The sequence below is a fragment of the Eleginops maclovinus genome, chromosome 19, assembly GCF_036324505.1.
Source record: "Eleginops maclovinus isolate JMC-PN-2008 ecotype Puerto Natales chromosome 19, JC_Emac_rtc_rv5, whole genome shotgun sequence".
Taxonomy (NCBI): Eukaryota; Metazoa; Chordata; class Actinopteri; order Perciformes; family Eleginopidae; genus Eleginops; species Eleginops maclovinus.
The window spans coordinates 22,670,425-22,687,303 of NC_086367.1; the positions used below are offsets into that span (position 1 = coordinate 22,670,425).

At 40.9% G+C, this 16,879-nt stretch overlaps 1 protein-coding gene across 1 annotated transcript in view; it reads right to left on the reverse strand.

Annotated features, from left to right (window-relative positions):
* Positions 1–15,450, reverse strand: part of LOC134881868 (spectrin beta chain, non-erythrocytic 5-like) — a 32,996-nt gene extending 17,546 nt beyond the window's left edge. The window contains 22 exon segments of the mRNA XM_063909461.1: positions 173–303; positions 411–563; positions 659–871; positions 965–1,101; positions 1,247–1,418; positions 1,555–1,761; positions 2,027–2,230; positions 2,692–2,845; positions 2,985–3,073; positions 3,158–3,292; positions 3,576–3,714; positions 3,870–4,090; positions 4,257–4,390; positions 4,534–4,618; positions 4,884–4,991; positions 5,086–5,172; positions 8,030–8,258; positions 8,378–8,535; positions 9,517–9,633; positions 9,741–9,908; positions 13,945–14,067; positions 15,337–15,450. Coding sequence (XP_063765531.1) covers positions 173–303; positions 411–563; positions 659–871; positions 965–1,101; positions 1,247–1,418; positions 1,555–1,761; positions 2,027–2,230; positions 2,692–2,845; positions 2,985–3,073; positions 3,158–3,292; positions 3,576–3,714; positions 3,870–4,090; positions 4,257–4,390; positions 4,534–4,618; positions 4,884–4,991; positions 5,086–5,172; positions 8,030–8,258; positions 8,378–8,535; positions 9,517–9,633; positions 9,741–9,908; positions 13,945–14,058 — 3,155 coding nt within the window. The 5' untranslated portion in view covers positions 14,059–14,067; positions 15,337–15,450.
* Between the last annotated feature and the right edge of the window lie 1,429 nt (positions 15,451–16,879).

The window sequence follows — 16,879 nt, forward strand, 5'->3', positions numbered from 1 at the left end:
AATATAAAAGAAGACATGAGGAAAAATATTTAAAATATTGTATGTAATATTATTTATACAATATTTAAAATATACAGTAATTCCATCAATGCCTTCTAGTATTACCCTGGTATCCCCGCCTTTGGATCCTTTATTGCATTTTAGTTGATAGTTTAGGTTGGTCAGTGTGTACCTGCTGGAGACCCTCCTCTGTGTGGCCTGGATATCTCCCTGTTTGCTGTGTCCGCTCTTCACCAGCTCCTCCGCCATGTTGATGATGTCATCCAGTTGGCCCCGCCCACTCACCAACTCAGTGAGGAAGTTCTGCAGCAGGAAGTCAAATTTTAAATATTAATATCGAGGAAACTGCTGGTTTGAGTTTATGTGGGACTAATTAATCAGTGGGCATGATCAAACATTGAAGACTTTACCTCAAATTTAGCCTGAACCACTACCAGGTTCTCTGCGTCGGAGCTGAAGGTGTTCAGGATGTTCTCCTTGTCCTCCATCCAAGACTCGAACTCCTGGCAGCTGTTGTAGAAGCGATGAAGACGCAGCGTCTCCTGCAGACTCCTCATCTTCGACTGCAGACAAAAGGTGGGAGAATGTTGTAAAGAAACATTTTAAATCACACAAACTCCACTATATTTAAACTACATTTCCCAGCTGCCCCTCTCACCTTCACCAGGTTGTACAGGAAGTTGTAGTCTTTGTCCAGGTCGGCCTGCGTGCTCTCCACAGTGTCTCTCTGGTACTGAGCGTCTAGCAGCCACGTTGTTTGGATCTCAGCCGTGCCGGGACGCATCGAGCGTCTGCGCCTTGGACGACTCACCTTCCTGTTTGGGCTCTCTTGCTCGCCATTGGTTGGGACGGGCAGCGAGGTGGGAGGAGCCTGAGCAGAAAGAGGAATAAAGGGGATGATTCGACTCATAATTTAAAAGGTTACTGAAAGTTGATCTGATATAAATCTGATTATGATTCATACCGTGGCAGTCAGCAGGCTGAGGTAAGTTTTGGGGATGAGCTGCTGGTTTCCTCGGCCGTCTCTGGCCAGAACTCGGTCTCCATCCGGCTCCGTGCCAACAATGGTTACAATCTCATTACGATCCCAAGGAAACTGACCTGAAATCAGACAATGTTGGACAATAAGTACTTTGATTTAGCCTGAGCCACTTCCAGGTGCTCATGATCAATATGTTATTTCAAATTCCAATTAAATCATCTCCCATAATGCCTTGCAGTGACACACCGAGCAGACCTCCCATACCTCTGCTGTATTTGAAGCGGAGCTTGGCCTTGCTGTCCTCAGTCTGAGAGGGGGGGTCTCTGGATCCATTCCCTCTCCTGGCAGCAGGCTGAGGTGAAGTCACCGCTCCTCCATCCTCCTCGTCTCCGGATGAGTCGCTGTAATGGACCATCTTACTCTGCTGAGGTTCCGCCTACACAGGAAGAGATATATTACGTTTTGAGCTCCTGACTGAACCATTATCTACCGTTACACACCCAGCGAACACACATGGGTTTCTGTTCAGCTTGTTAAGTGACAATAAAGAAGGTATAGGTCCCTGTTCTTACAGTGAGAGCTGTTCGCTGTGCGGCGCTCCTCGCCTGCTCCGACAGCCTCTTTATCTCCGAGGCGTAAGCAGCCATCTCCCTCTCCAGCCTCTGGTGTCGCTGCAGCAACGCCGCCGTGCTCGACTCATCCTTCCCATGATCCTCGCTTGTCAGCAGAGGTTTCCTGTCGCCCAGCCAGGACTCGGCCTCGGCCACATCTGCAAAGTACTGAGAGGAGGATCATGAGTTAAGATCTGAGGATCCAGTGCCTAAAAACTACGATAAAACTCAACAAAGATTAAAAGATGGTCAGTACATAAACATACATCTTCAGAATCAGAGCACCTTTATTCTTAAAGTGTAGCACTCATAAAGCCAGGTAACAGTAGTGAAAGTGGAAGTATATATTGCACAGATTTATTACAGTAGTTAAATTGTGTAAATACCATGATGGCTGTAAAGTCTGCAGTGGTGTATCTGTTTGCTCCTGTACCTGTTTGATGATGGTGGCGGCCTCCAGTCTGTGTCTGCGTGCCGTGGCCTCGGCGGTCAGGTGGCTCCACTGCTTCTTCAGGGTGCTGATCCACTTCTGTATGGCTCTCTGGTTGGGCTGACTCTGTTTAGACAGCAGGTCCTGACCTCGACCCAGAAGCCCCTGGTAAAGAGACTCCTGAGCCTGGAGCTCCGCCTCCAACACCTTACAGGATAAAAGTACGATTACACAATTTTATTTTATGGATTCATGAGACTGTCGTAGAAAAATATTTATGTTTATATATAAATTCGATATTTATTGCATATTGTAATCAAATGTTTTCATATATAATTATATCCATTTTCTTTCCTCTATTTTTTCCTTATTCTTTTTTCTATTGCTTCTCCAAATTCATTAAAATCAAAGCATTATAATTCTTAACACCAACACGTGCAAAATGCATTGTTTGAAGTTGAAAATGAGAAAGAATTTAAATTGAAAAAAGGAAATTTGATGAACGCTAAGTTCTCTTAAATCTTACAATGACTATTTATCTGGATTGTGCATAAGAAATTTCAACAAAATTCATCCTTTAACTAAAGAAATTAAATCTGTATAATATGTTTTAAATAAGAATAATCAGCAAATATTCCCCCGTGTGTTTATGATGCTGTGAGCTCCACCTTGTGCTTGTGTTGGGCGAGCTGGATGTGGTTCAGGTCTCGTCCGAGTCCGGCCGTCTGCAGCCTCAGCCAGCGCTCGTACAGCCAGGCCTCCACCTCCTCAGAGTCATGGAAGAACTCAAAGAGCTTCAACTGAGCCTCCAACTGTCTCCTCCTGCAGGGGAGAGAAGGGAGGAAACAAGAGAGGAGAGGAAGCAAGAAGAGAAGTGAATAGGAGGAACGCAGACATTAGGAAAGAGAGGAGGACGAATATATTCATACATGTTGTTTGGATATAAGAAACAGAAGATGACCTGTTGCTGCTGAGGGACACCAGAGACTTATACTCAGCTTCCAGAGCTCTGACTCTGCTCTGAATCTGCTGACCGTCTCTCGCTTTCACCTGAGAGAAGAAGAAAGATGAATCAGTGGACAGCTCATGCATTAACCTCCATCTAAAAGTATAGTAATATAAATACAATCCTACCTTCAGCGCCGTCCTGCTGATGGCGGTGATCGTTTCGCCGTGAGCTGAGAACTGAGCTTCGAGGAGATCCTGCTTCTGGAGGAGAGACTCCACCTCCGCCAGCTGTTTGCCAAACTCAGAGGAACTGGCCTGGGACTGGGAGACAGGAGGGGGGAGGAGAGAGAGGGATGAGGGAGAGAGAAGGTGAAGTAAAGAAGGACAAGAAGGAGGAAGGAGACTAGCTTTGAAACTATATATAGTTTTGCTCAAACTTGACCTTAAACATTTATTTTAAATTAAAAGCCTAAAATTGAGGCTATTTTAGAGAAATAGACTTTTATTTTTTACATGCACAGACGTCCCGTTTTTTCCAACAAACAAAATCAATTTCATCCCATCCTCCTCCTCATCAATTACTACAGTTTCAGTGTAAACTCACCTGTAGTTCCTTCAGTTCCTGGGAGACGAGCTCGATGTCTCTGTGGATGCTGAGGCTTTCAACTACATTTCCCAGAAGCCCCCTCTGCTCTTGGAGCTGCTGCAGAAGGTCCTTCCATCGGTGGCTAATGTTCTCCTCTCTTAAAAAGACAAATTACACACAAGAACATGTTTAATCCCTTAACAAGCAACAAATGAAGGATGTTAATTAATACGATTCATTTTTTTATCAAACAAGGATCACGCATATAAATAAATAAAAAATAAACAAATCTGAATTTTTTCTCTCTCCCACCTCCCCATGATCTGCTCCTTGCTGTGGTAGTTTCCTCTCTCGATGTTCTTCGCCATGTCTCTCAGGGCGGCGAAGCGCGGCTCTCTGGCCAGAGCGTCGGTGGCGAGTGCCTCCAGACGGCGGCCGGCGGCCTGAGCCTCCTCCAGGGACGAGAGACCCCGGTTGTCCTGTCTCCGGATCAAACGCAGCGTGTCCTCCAGATACCCCTCCCTCAACCCTGCCTGAGACATAGAAACAAACTCACTGAGGATTCAAACATCCAGCTGTGTGTTCTTCAACATTTAACTAATGTAAAAAATATATGACGCTGTAACGTGTGTTTTGATTTATTAAGCTAACTCATTTTCAGTTTAGATGTTTCTCTGTTCTGGGTCAGGTGTCGTTTACCTTCCTCTCAAACTTCTGAGCGAGCTGCTCCAGGTTCTCCAGGCGGAGCAGAGCCTCCTGCAGGGCTCGCTCTCTCTCGTGTTCAGCTCTCTCCAACACAGCCCAACTCTTCTCTATGTCACTCAGGGTTTTACCTTCACACACAATATATGAAATATCACATATATCATTGAACAACACAGAAGTCAATCGTGTACTTTGTCCATGACAGTTATGCCAAAATAACCGAGTTATACGGCAGAAGGTGTCTGGATGTGTGTGTGTCTAAGTATTGTACCCTCTGGAGGATTGTAAGCCCATTGGTTGTTGGCAGCCAGTTGTGTCTTCAGACTGAAAAGATGAGCTTCAATCGCCCCACGCTCCTACAGACAATACAAATAAAAAATCATAAAAATATATAGAAAATCAAACACTCAGGAATACAACTTTATATTTACTCAGGAAATTGATTGAATTTAAAGGACGTTTCATCTTCACACAGTTTCAATGGACAATAACAGAATGTCATATTTTTAATAATAAAAGGACTTAATAAACAAGAGATTTCACTTAAAGACTCAAAAATAAATCAGATAAAAGGCTCAATAAGTCAAAGTGACTTTTTTTCCTCTTATGGCGTCGTCCAACCTGATATTTCGGGGGTTTCTCCACTGTCCTGTAGGTCTTGAACGCCATCATGAGCTTCTGCATCTCCTTCACGGAGTTTGGGAAGCATCTGTCATTCAGCTGCACCACCTTCAGATGGACAATCATCCGTCAGTCCATCAACAAAGTTAAGCATCATTTACGTACAAATACTGTAGAGACACTTTGGTGGTTTTATTGTAACCTTGGTTTTGATCCAGTGCAGCAGATCTGAGACCAGCCTCTCATACTGGACCTTCATGTCGTCCAGCTCCATCAGCATCCCGACGATCTGAGGACACAGAGAGGACAATTCTGAATTATTCTGCTGTCTCTTTGTCGCGTAAAATCAGTGACAGTCATCATTTTGAACCAAATATTTAGTAATGCAAAGCTTTAGTATCTTCTTAGTATAGAAGCAACGCTTACTGGATTTCAAAGACATGTAATGATGGTGTTTTGAAAGCAGCAACTCAGGATTATTTTCATTATCAATTTATCTGCCAGTTAAATATACTTTATAAAATGCCAAAAATGGTCCAAAACCCAAGAGAAATAAATACTTTCCCATTTCAAACGACCATGAGGCTGGAAAGAGTTTGTCACTTTGGCTTAAAATTACTTCAACAATAATATGTATTAATAAAAAATGGTTCATTATCTGTTAATTGATTAATTGGTTAATTCCATACTTCGTATTAGTTATCAGACCATTTATTTTAGCTTCTAATAGAAAAAACATTTAATCTAAAGTTATCTTAAAACAGAGCCTCAATTTGCTCGGTGTCAACAGCAGACACACCCTCTAAAAAGTCATCATCATTCATTTGGAAAGTCCACCAGACTGAAAAGACAGTGGCATCAACATGAATCCCAGAGGAACTCCATCATTTATTTCAGTGTTTCAATAATGTACTGTCTGTTAAAACCATGTTGTGTCACTTCAAATACAAACACTCTTAACAACAGGACAGGATGATGCTGTATAACAAACCTTGAGGTAGGATCTGGAGGAAGTTTCTCTCCTGTGCTGCTGCTTCACTAACTGATGGCTCAGACTTCCTCCCATCGACATACTTAAACCTAGCCCTACACATTCATACCTACAGCATGTTACTCGCTTAATGCCTAGGCATGACTACAGCTTCTGGAGACAATCATCACAACAGAAACACACCATTTAAAACCTCCGACATAACTAGAACACACCGGGTGCAAACAAATAACTTGTAAATGCGCTTCTAGGCAACTCAATCACACCTGAAGGACACATGTTTTCTTTACCGAAACTTCTACATCCCAAGAATACACCTGGATCCTTCTCTGAACACACCTTAAACACACTTGCTGCATCCGATTTCAGCTTGAACAGTCTAAATGTACCTAAAACACACCTGGATAAACCCGATGCATACATTATTATAACTGTATGAGATGTTTGTAAATAAACCTAGCACCAATTCCAACCTATAACGCCTTTGTCCAAACCTCTGGAATCACACACACACACACTACAGGTAAACTTACATACCTGTGGCACACCTGAACCGTCATTATGTGACCCAGAGGTAAACTACTAGACCTTTTTTACCAGGTATATAAACAAAAACGGTCAACATTTCTGGACTTCCTCCCATCACAACCTGACAAATAATATTTAACCAGTGTATTTAGTTAACTGGACTTTGACAATTCATACAGAAATGTTGATGGGATAAACATAAATAGGATAGCCTAATATCTATTGTCTCGAATTTCATATATCATAATATCATTAAAGCTTGCAAAAATGGGCATTTGCAGATCTACCAAAGGTAAGAAATGAAGGAGTTTTCACACCAAAACATCAAGCAAAAGAATTGTTTGAGTCCAAGATCTGCTAGATGAAGTTTTGCAGCTACAACCAAGCTCTAAAGACAAAAAGCTTACCAAGAACCCAACAGAGACAACTGACAAGAACTACAAACTGAACCACTTCAAATGCCCTTTTAGGTCCACAGTAAAACCTCTCATCCCGTCTCCTCTCCTGTGTCCTCTCCTGTGTCCTCTCCCGTCTCCGCTCCTGTCTCTCTGAGCAGACGGCAGGTAAAGGTATGTATCTTCAGCAGCCGTCAGCTCTGAGTGGCTCTGATGTTTCTGGTACAGAGACTCAGTGTGATCGGATCCGATAGGCTTAGTGTCTGCAGCCCCGCCCACTGAGAACTACACCGGATAGAGAGGCTCCAGTCACCTGACCTACTAACATAAAACTCCCCTATTATGTAGAGATACTCTATAGATTTATATCTTTAACTGTTGATTTGTTTATTCATTTTCTTGTTATCAATTAGTCTGTCAGTTAATTTGTGGTTTAAAAGAAATGTGAAAAAGTGCATCACAGTTACCAAGAACCCAAAGCGACCCCTTACACAATGTGTGTTAGCTGTCTGCAGGTGACTTCCTGTCAGTCTAGATCTAATCCAGCAGTAATCCACACTGACTGACAGGCAGGCGGAGGAGGAACTTGAAGGATTAAAGGAAGTCAGGAAGTGAGTGTGAGCCAATACATATGGAAGATGTTCCTGCAGTTCCCTACAGTACGCAGACAAATGCCATGTATGTGTTACTCACACAGCAGCCAGCAGAGGGCAGAAGAGTCCACCGTTTGGACAGAGACAAAAATGAACTCTGTGTCAATCAATCTGATGAACCAGTAATTACTACTACCATCACAAGTGTTACTAAACATTTTACAAAGTATAATTTAAGCACTTTTCAAGGGGAATTTTGAAGCTTTTCCAGCACCTCAGGATACAAACTCAGGGAACATTAAATCACACAGGAAAGACGTGCAGGAAGGACTCCTTCAACCGGAGAATTTAAACACTTCATGTTCCCTTAACCCCTTTTTTGGTTTGTAGTACCTACACATTTAGCTCAGTAGGATAATCTCCAAATTTTAACATCACCTTATGATGTTTACAGACTTTATTTCAGGCCTCTAACCAAAAACACATTAAGAAAAGAGTTGACTTTGCCACAAGGGAACTAGAAGTGAAAAGGACTAAATAATTCAGGCTTATTTCTGCACAACTCTATCAAAGCTGATCAGATTCTGAAGCCTGAACTTTAACTGGATGTGTGTGTTTCAGTGTTTCAGTGCTGCAGACCTTAGCGAGCCTCTTCTGGATGGTCTGTCCCTGCTTCATCTTGGAGAAGTAGTGGTAGTACAGCGACACGTAGGTCATGATGGACTTCTCATCCGGATGAGGAACCACCATGTCCTCCACCTCCAGCAGCTGCATGATCCCGAACTGACGATCCGCCAGACGGAAGGCGTGCTCCAGGTTTCGTAGCGGGTCGTCAGCATTGAAGCGACGATAGTCAAAAAGATCAGGCCTTGGGATCGAGAGAGGATGGAGCAGATTGGATGGAGGATAGGATAACGTGTGTGTGTGTGTGTGTGTGTGTGTGTGTGTGTGTGTGTGTGTGTGTGTGTGTGTGTGTGTGTGTGTTACCTGTGTGCATGGATGAGGGCGTTGAAGGCGAGGCCGCTCCTCCAGCTGGACGAGAAGTCCTGGACGTTGACACCGCCATAACCCGCCGTCTTCCTCTGACACCAGATCAGCAGAGCCTCCTTCGCCGAACGCTTTGCCTTGCTGCCTACCCCATACACCTGAGGGGGAGGAACGTGAGGAGAGAAGGTGAGGAGGGGGGAGAAGGGAGAAAACAATGAAGGAAGAAGACAAGGAAAGGATATAAAGAAAAGGAGGTGGAGAAGATTATGAAGACAAGAGCGACGGATAAAAGACGGAAACAAGGAAACAGGAAAGTGAAAGGTACATTTCCGGTAAGTTTCCGGTAAACTTCCATGGGAAGTTAAGCTGGGGAATTTTGGAAATATTCCATATTGGAAACTTTCCATGGGAATAATGGGAGTTATGGGAATTTATGGGAACTAACTGGGAATTGATACAATGGCATGAGCAGATATATAAATAGTTAGGCTAACTAAACAACTGGAATGATCTTCAAAACATCTTGCAGGAGGCAGACAAAAACAGCATCACATTTAAGGTAGCTAGTATCTTTATGAGAGTGCCTCATAGATGGTAAATGAAGTGATGCTAGCTATGGCTTATTTAGCATCTAAGTTATCAGCTAGCTATCTGCTACATGAATGCATCTGTCTGTGATATTTGCAATTTAAACATAAGGTAAATATATTACCCCATAATATCATCAAACCTTACTTCACTTTGTGTAGTCCACAGGCTGAAATGTGTGGCTTCAATACTCCTGTGCTTTGGGCTCAAAAGTGTGGTCCAGTCTTTTGGAAATCATATGTGCATGTGATGGAGGAATGCATAGTGCCTGTAGGGGGTGAGGTCTCAATAGCCATGCCGTAAGCAGTGTGCTATGTGCATGTGATTGAGGAATGGCATGGATATACTTGAATGGCATCTGTTTGTTTTAGTCAAGATTATGCTAAAATATACTTTCCCCAACTATATTTAAGTTCCCTATGAAAAGCCAACTTCAATTTTGAAAAATCCCATTTATTCCCTTAAATTCCCATGGAAAGTTTCCATCTTTGAAAATTCCCAGAATTTTGCAACTGTACTCCAGACTGAAGGTTATGGGTTTGATTCCTTACCTCGTCCAGGTTGATAGGTCCGATCTGGAACCTGAGGATGATGATCCACAGGAGACCCAGGATCAGCGTTCGGTCGCCATCCACCACATTCTCCGGACCAATCAGATCCACCCGAATCTGACAGGACAGACCAAGAAGTCTCCTAAATTCTCTTTTCCTCTCCTTTTTTTTAATATTTTATGTAACTTACTCCTCTTTAATCTGAACGAGGTCAGGTCAGGCACCTTTGTCTTGAGGAAGCTGATGGCGTTGCTGTTGTTCTCCAGGCAGTGGACCCTCAGTTTGCGGTGGGTGGGTTTGGGCAGCCTTTCCTTGGAGATGAGCTCAAGCAGACGGATCAGGACGACCCCGGTCTTCAGCTCCGTGTAAACGTCCGTCAGCTCCACCTTCTCCTGCAGGATGGGAACACAGGTATACACAAACATTTACTGTGAGAGCATATATCACAAAATCAAATGAACACACAGTTCGCTTTTCCTTCCCCTCTCTTTATCCCAAGATTCGATATGAAAATAAAGCCACCTTTTCCCTCTGGATGTAGATAAAAGGACTAGTAAAAACAAGAACAACCCACATGTTAAAGCATGTATATAAAGCCTGTTCGCTGCAGATTCATTTTCTGTTGACTTATCAATTAATCAGCTAATCATTTCAGCTTTACTGTGAACATTTTGATAGTTCATTCAACACGTAACACCACAAAATAACACAAAAATAAGATGTAAAGCATGTCAAAAGACTAAATTTAACTTAAAAATGCAGGATAACTAACATATGAGGTACTTAAATGCAGAACGGGTTGCTTTTGCTTTTACGTTCCTTCTTACATGTACAGAGCCTAACTATCCCTGCACTTTACTTGCACCAGTTTAACACTTGAACTTTATTTATTGCACTATTTTACTTCCTTATTTCTTTGTATTCCAATTTTATTACATGCTGCACTGTTGGTATGACCCTTGACATAAGATTCCCATTGCCAACGAGGCTGAAGCTATTATCCATATGACAATTAAACTTACTTAAAGCTAGTATTACTTTGGTAGTTTTACTTAAAGTACATGTTCTGTTTCGTGCCATTTAAACAGTGAAACATGCTTGCTGTAATCTTTTAATGGAGTATTTAAACATATTGTAACTTCAGTAAAGGTATAAAATACTCAAGCCTCAGCATGTTGCATGATGTGAGTTTTTCTGGGATTCAAGAATATGTTGTACAGCTTTGTGATGGACAGGAATTTCAAAGTTTAAAGGCTAATTTCTCTTAAATTGTGTCGAGTCGAGTGCTTTTTCCCCCTGAAGTGTGTTACATAACATCTCTGCTGCAGGACTTCCTGGTTATCTGCAGGTCAGGCAACATCTTACAGATAAGAGTAGCTCATCAAGTGGACAAATTCCTACCAATAAGAGGCTCCTAACTCTAGACTCAACAGGATTTATAGTGCTGCTGCCGGTCCTCGAAATCAAGCGTACTGAGCTAACCAAGCTAAAGTACCTTCCTCTATTAGTCTTGAACATAGGATTTATTTCCTAAAATGTGTGGATAAATATAAATCAGCTTGTCTTCAGGATAAAAGACTGTGTTTTCACTTAGTTTAGAACTTTTCCAACAGACCTTAACAGAACAAGCGATGGAAAATTGTGGATTTACATGGTTTTTATATTAGTTTCCTTTAATTTGCATAACAAAATAATAATAAACCTAAATTGTATAGCCCTTTCCAAAAAACAGTTACAAGGGTCGTAACAGGACAAAATAAAAACTGTAGTAGACAAAAGTCAATATCCACATTTCCTGTTAAAAGCATGACCATTACTTGCTTTTACTTTGAAAAACTACCATTCCTTTATAATTTCCTTTAGTAAATGTACTTTGTTGAATTCAATAATTGACTACAAACTATTTAATTGAAGTGTCATACGTTAGATATGTCAGTATGAAACTAAAAGACCAATAAATGATGTTATTGTCATGCTAGCTTACCTAGCATCAGAGGCTGCACGCTACTGTAGCAAAGCTCAATGATGTTAGCTCACTGCCACATTTTAAGCTAGCAGTTGGTTAAATTATTGTGTTTAACAGTTTGTTTCTTCCCTGTCAAACATTTACCACTCTGTGTAAACTTTAAGACATCAGCAAAACCATGAACATAACTTAAACACATTGAATTTGCCTCAAAAAAACATACTTTGATGAATGTTGCTACAGTATAAACTGGGAACGCTGTAAATGCCACTGTACGTGCGACGGTTGTGGATTGCTCCGTCAATAAAAGACGCATACTAGTCATTCCGACAGCAATACAATTAAATAACAGGAGAACAACATACATTTACACCCACTGGAGAAAAGACAATCCACGTAGCGACGTAACAGGCAGTAGAAAGTAGATGTCAGGGCGTTTTTGGTTGAAGGAAACATGATTTACTCCGACTGACAGACTTCAATTAAACTCCACATAAACATTTCAAAGATGGCGCGGAAAGTCTTCTTCACGGTCTAAATGGAGTTCTGCTCAGCAGCAATGTGCTCAGTGCTGCCCCTAGAGGCTGGAACGTATGTATTAAAATAATATTGATTTAGAAGAAGAAGGGTTACGTTACAAAGGAAATTCTGTTTAGTGAAGGATAGTTTAGTTAAAGGGAGTTTAAGCAAAATTTAAGAAATTGCAATTCATTAAAGACACACCCCAGACAGTGGTATCAATTACATTAAGCTAAATTAAAGAAAGGACAAATCCTAAAGCGGGTTTGTCCTGGTGGCCTCTGTATTTCTAAATTCCCCCCTACAGCCCTGAACCTGGGGATAATAAAACACTTCTGCATTTTTCCTCCGTGCTGCCATCCTGCAGAAATCCTTGAGGAATTCTGGGAATGAGGAGCAGCAGCAGCAGGCCTCACTGTTCAAGCCAACAGCTGGCACCCAGTTATCAGAGAAAACACAGAAAATCAAACCCAAAGCAACGAGAAGAGACTGGAATCTGTCCGAGCTGCCAGAGACGGAGCATGAACACATCTATTTTTATTCCACAGCGTCTGTGTGAGAGCTGCAGAGGAAGGTACTGCGGTATCATGTCTGGAGATGGATGTGTGTTGGTACATGAGCTGAGACTAATAGCTGGTTATCAGACAGGAACGAGACACAGAGATAACAGAGAACCAGAGCAATAACACTGACATCATCCAGAGACCCTAACACGAGCTCTGCTAAACGTCCTCATTTGTTTACACTGCAAAGAGTTCAATGCCAATCAACTTGTGAGTTCAATAACCAACCACGTACCAGGAGAGGCCTGAATTTTCCCTGCAGGATAATAAAGGTTGATCTTGCCTTGTCTTATCTTATCGTTCAATTCACTGACAAAAATACATAGCAAGTAAAAGTGCTGTGTTAAAAAATGTCACCAATATAAAAGAGTCATATTTAGTAACAACATTTACTTAATTTATGAAAAGCAAAAGTAGCGGTGATGCATTTAAAGCATAACACAAACAAATATAATACAAATTAATTATTCTGTTGGTCAATTAATGATGCTAGGGTAATTCAAATAGTTTTACATTTTATTTCTTGTTGTGTATTGTTGAATAAATGTAGTGGAGAAGAAATATAAAGTGAAAATACTCGAGTAAAATCCAAGTACTTCAAAAACTTGAAATGGATTTATGTTTTCTTATCATCCAATTATCATTAGAGGAATCATCTTGTGTTTGTGTTGAATTTAGGTGTATTAAATACTAAATAAAGTATTTTGGAATTTCATCCAGTCGATATCTGAGTGTGTCAGCACTGGATTCAAAGTAAAGCGTCCCTTCTTTACTCCTGCATGTCAGCGTTAGAACAGTGTGTTCAGTGCTGCTGTGTTTCCATGCCGGCTCTCTGATGTCTGTGTGTGTGTTTGTTGTCAAATCATCTGCAGACACAGGAAGCCCCGTAATAAGTATTATGACTGTAATCACCAATAATCCCTCGACTCAGCACATTTCTGCTTCCCTACTGCACCATGACTCAGCATCAACCCTGGATTTAGTTTACTGTCAAGAATCTCTTTCTTCTTTTCCAGTTTCGGCTCTCTAAGAGAACTGAGGGGAAGTACATTTACTCAAACACTGTGCTTGACTACAAATTAGAGGTACTTTTACTTTACTTGAGTATTTGCATGTCATGCTTTTTTATACTTGTACCATTTCAGTTGCAAGTATAGTACAATTTTACTGCCAAAGGAATACTTGTTCTTGATTTACTTTAACTTAACTATGCTAATAACTCTTGCATATTCACGGTGTGGTACTGGTACTTATTCTACAGTAAAGGATCTGAAACCAAAACACATGTATTTCCTTATTGTGGTATTTTCTTTCACATCGTTCTGGGTTTATATGACCACAACATAAGAGTCTTTTCTTGCTCATGTCTCCCAGTCTCACCCCGTTCTTGTAGAAGACGCTGTTCATCCACTTGGTGAAGGTTTTCTTCTGGACCGTCATCCTCTGCTCCTGCAGCTCCCGGACCCGCCCGGCCCCGTCCTCCTCCCTCTCCATCCTGATCTACTGCAAACACACAGGGAAAACATCAGAGACGGTCCAGAATTATACATCTCAGGAAAGCCTTTTACATCAAAGAATAACATTAAACATTGTTTTAATCAGAAGTAGTATTAAATAATATATAATTGCATATAAATACGAGTCAAACAACCAAAAAAAAGACTATATTATATTTAAAATGTGTTTTATGTGAACAGTCATGTAAAATATGTCATTGTAAAATGATGTCTGACACCAAATATTATATGCAGTAAATATAAAGATGCATGGGCGATATTTACGACTTCTTAACTGGATATTAAGCCTTTAATCCCCCAGTATTGTGTAGAATACAGCCAAGATAATAATATAATAACTATTATTACAGTAGTTTGTCCCGGGGTTTGCAGCCTGAATATGATCATGAGTCATTTAAATCTAAAGGATAAAAAACAAGTTGTATATTTGGACGGTGAACGGACAGACAATTCACACACCTTAATTCAGATTTTATTGTATGTTTCTTTAATTGGACAGCCAAAGCTTGACCTTGTGCTGACTGCTGATTCATTGTCTGCTCTGAGTTCACTTTCACCCACAGTCAACAGTTCAGATTTTATGTGTACCTTTATGCTGACAAGAGCGACACACCTTCAATACCACCCTGCTGTAAAAATACCAGAGGTGTCGTAATTACACGAGACATGCACAGTGCTATCGCCCTGTGTGTGGGTGTGTGTGTGTGTGTGTCTGGGTGTGGGTGTTTACACAGCCTACAGATGAGCAAACTAAGTTATCAAGTATAAAAAGTATACTGTAGTACAGAAGATATAAGATGGTAGTAAATGTACTTTTCACTTCTTTTGGTCAGAACCAGATTAGCTATTTCCCCTTGTTTCCATTCATTATGCGGAGCTAAGCTAACTGTCCTACCTTAATACTGAACATATAGACATGAGAGTGTGTCAATCCAAACATCCAGCTCTCCAAAGCAATGTAGAATTATTCATTTACCCTAATTTGCACTAGAACCTCTCTCATACTAAACCAAAATCTCTTTCCGTCACTTTAAGAGCTATGAATGTGTATAGGTATAACTGCTACCAAACATTAACATGGAAACAGAGCTGCAAAAATCACACAGGACTAAAATAACCAGAAGATAATAAATCCTGCAGAACGACAAACATGTCAGAGCAGGAAAACAATACCAGTTTATACACATTTGCATGCATTGCATTGACAAATAGTGACAAAACACACTCAGAGATAGGAAACAGTGACTTTTCTTACCTTTAACTCTGTTCCTCTGTATTGATTCAGCTCTAGAAAGTCAGACACAGTGAGAGATCCAAAGACGAGTTGGAATGAAAAACCTACAACACACAGTCTGAGTGTTTCTGCTGCTCTATATGTTATCTGCATGAGGAGAAAGTGTTTCATGTGATGTGATGTGTGAACTTTGAAGCCATTGGATTTACAGCTTGAGCGGCTCCACTCACCTGACTGCAGGTGCACGGGTCAAAGTGTATTCGCCATACACACACACACACACACACACACACTTGAAGTAAACCAGTCAGCAGGTTAACGGTTCAGTGTGTCATCGATGTCTAAATGTATACATTAAGTTCACTTGCTTTAGGAAAACTGAGCTCCAGTGCAGATGAAGCAATGAACACACTGTTCAAAGTACAATATGTAATATTACAGAGATTGTCAGTATGATATGATTGTAATTTCATCAATTTTGCAACCAGTTTATTAAATAAGAACAGTTTATGAAGGTTTAAGGAGGCCCTACTTTGCATTTTGGGGTTTTCCCTTTCCTTTAGATGGGTATATAGGTTTTAGTGCATGTAAATGGACTGCAAAAGCATAAATCCCTGTGGTAGTGCTCCAACACATTGTAGGCTAAGGGGCGGGACCTCTCTAAGCGGTTGACCAATCACAACAGAGCCGGCCAGCTCACCAATCAGAGCAGACTGGGCTCTGGTTTCAGACAGAGGGTGAAAAGAGGTGCTGCAGCACAGGCAGTATGAGAAACATAAAGAGCTTTCTGAACATTGAAGCATGGAGACATGTCCCAGGAGAGACACTATACACAAATATGAATCAGAAAATGACAATATGTCCTCTTTAAAAACACAGCAAGGGTCTCCTTTAATCTGAAGAGCTGTAAGAACATTTTTCCAAAACAAAGCAACACTTTCATGTTTTAAAGTTGCCCGCTGAGTTAGACATCTGAAACTGAATAATGTATTCATGATTTATTATTCACAGAATGGCAATACACACAAAGAAAAACAAAGCTGGAGAGGAAAAGAGGGGAGGAACGCTTCCTGTCGGGAATATGATTAATGACACACGTCCATCCCTAATCCTGCCAGCGCGACCTGAAACAGGACGTTAGGTAACAAACACACTGGAGAGGAACTAGATCATGTTAGGGTGAATTAAAACTACAAAATCTTCACTTGTGTTATTTTTAAATAGAAAACAGCAAAAAGAGAGAAAACAGAGAAAGCTTTTGATAAAATCATTCATTTATAGATGCAATGTTGTCTAAGATACAGAAAGACATGCGTCCCACTGCAAACTGAATAAAAAACATCCTAATTGTTGATATTTTTCTATATTTTGTGTGTAACCACTGAGTGTAAAAGTATCTAGTAACTGTGAGCTGTTTGATAAACGTTGAGGAAGAAAACTGTAAATTATTTCGGTCATTTTCAAGTGAATTTTTGGGTTTACCGCTCTACTGGGACATGTTTCCGTGCTTTATTGTGCAAAAATGTACTCTTTATTTTGGAGACAGGAAGAAAATGTAAATGAA